The sequence below is a fragment of the Mesitornis unicolor genome, unplaced genomic scaffold (assembly GCF_000695765.1).
Source record: "Mesitornis unicolor isolate BGI_N332 unplaced genomic scaffold, ASM69576v1 scaffold29361, whole genome shotgun sequence".
Taxonomy (NCBI): domain Eukaryota; kingdom Metazoa; phylum Chordata; class Aves; order Mesitornithiformes; family Mesitornithidae; genus Mesitornis; species Mesitornis unicolor.
In genome coordinates this window covers 15,478-15,761 of record NW_010162193.1, presented here as the reverse complement: position 1 = coordinate 15,761, position 284 = coordinate 15,478, and the positions used below count along the sequence as shown (strand labels likewise).

Below are 284 nucleotides of genomic sequence, written 5' to 3'. Positions count from 1 at the left end.
GGTGCGGGGCCCGGGGCCGGGGCGGGCGAGACCGCTGACCGCCTCTCTTGGCTCCGCAGCCCAAGGGGAAGACGGGCACGAAGGGCAAGAAGCAGATCTACGAGGAGAACCGGGAGACGCTGCGCTTCTACCTCCGCATCATCCTAGCGGCCTCCGTGAGTGCGGCCAGGGAGCGCCTCGATGGGGAGGGGAGGGCCCCGGTGGGGCGGGCTGGGAGTCAGCCGTGCCGTGCTCTCTCCGCAGGCCGTCTACGCCGTGGTGAACCTGGTGATCTTCTATCACGC

General features: G+C 70.1%; 1 protein-coding gene across 1 annotated transcript in view; it reads left to right on the top strand.

Annotated features, from left to right (window-relative positions):
- Window positions 1-59: 59 nt before the first annotated feature.
- Window positions 60-284, top strand: part of TMEM208 (transmembrane protein 208) — a gene marked incomplete at its 5' end in the record, with an annotated part of 4,775 nt that continues 4,550 nt past the window's right edge. Inside the window, 2 exons of the mRNA XM_010193555.1 lie at window positions 60-155; window positions 244-282. Coding sequence (XP_010191857.1) covers window positions 60-155; window positions 244-282 — 135 coding nt within the window. The remainder of the gene's footprint in view (window positions 156-243; window positions 283-284) is intronic.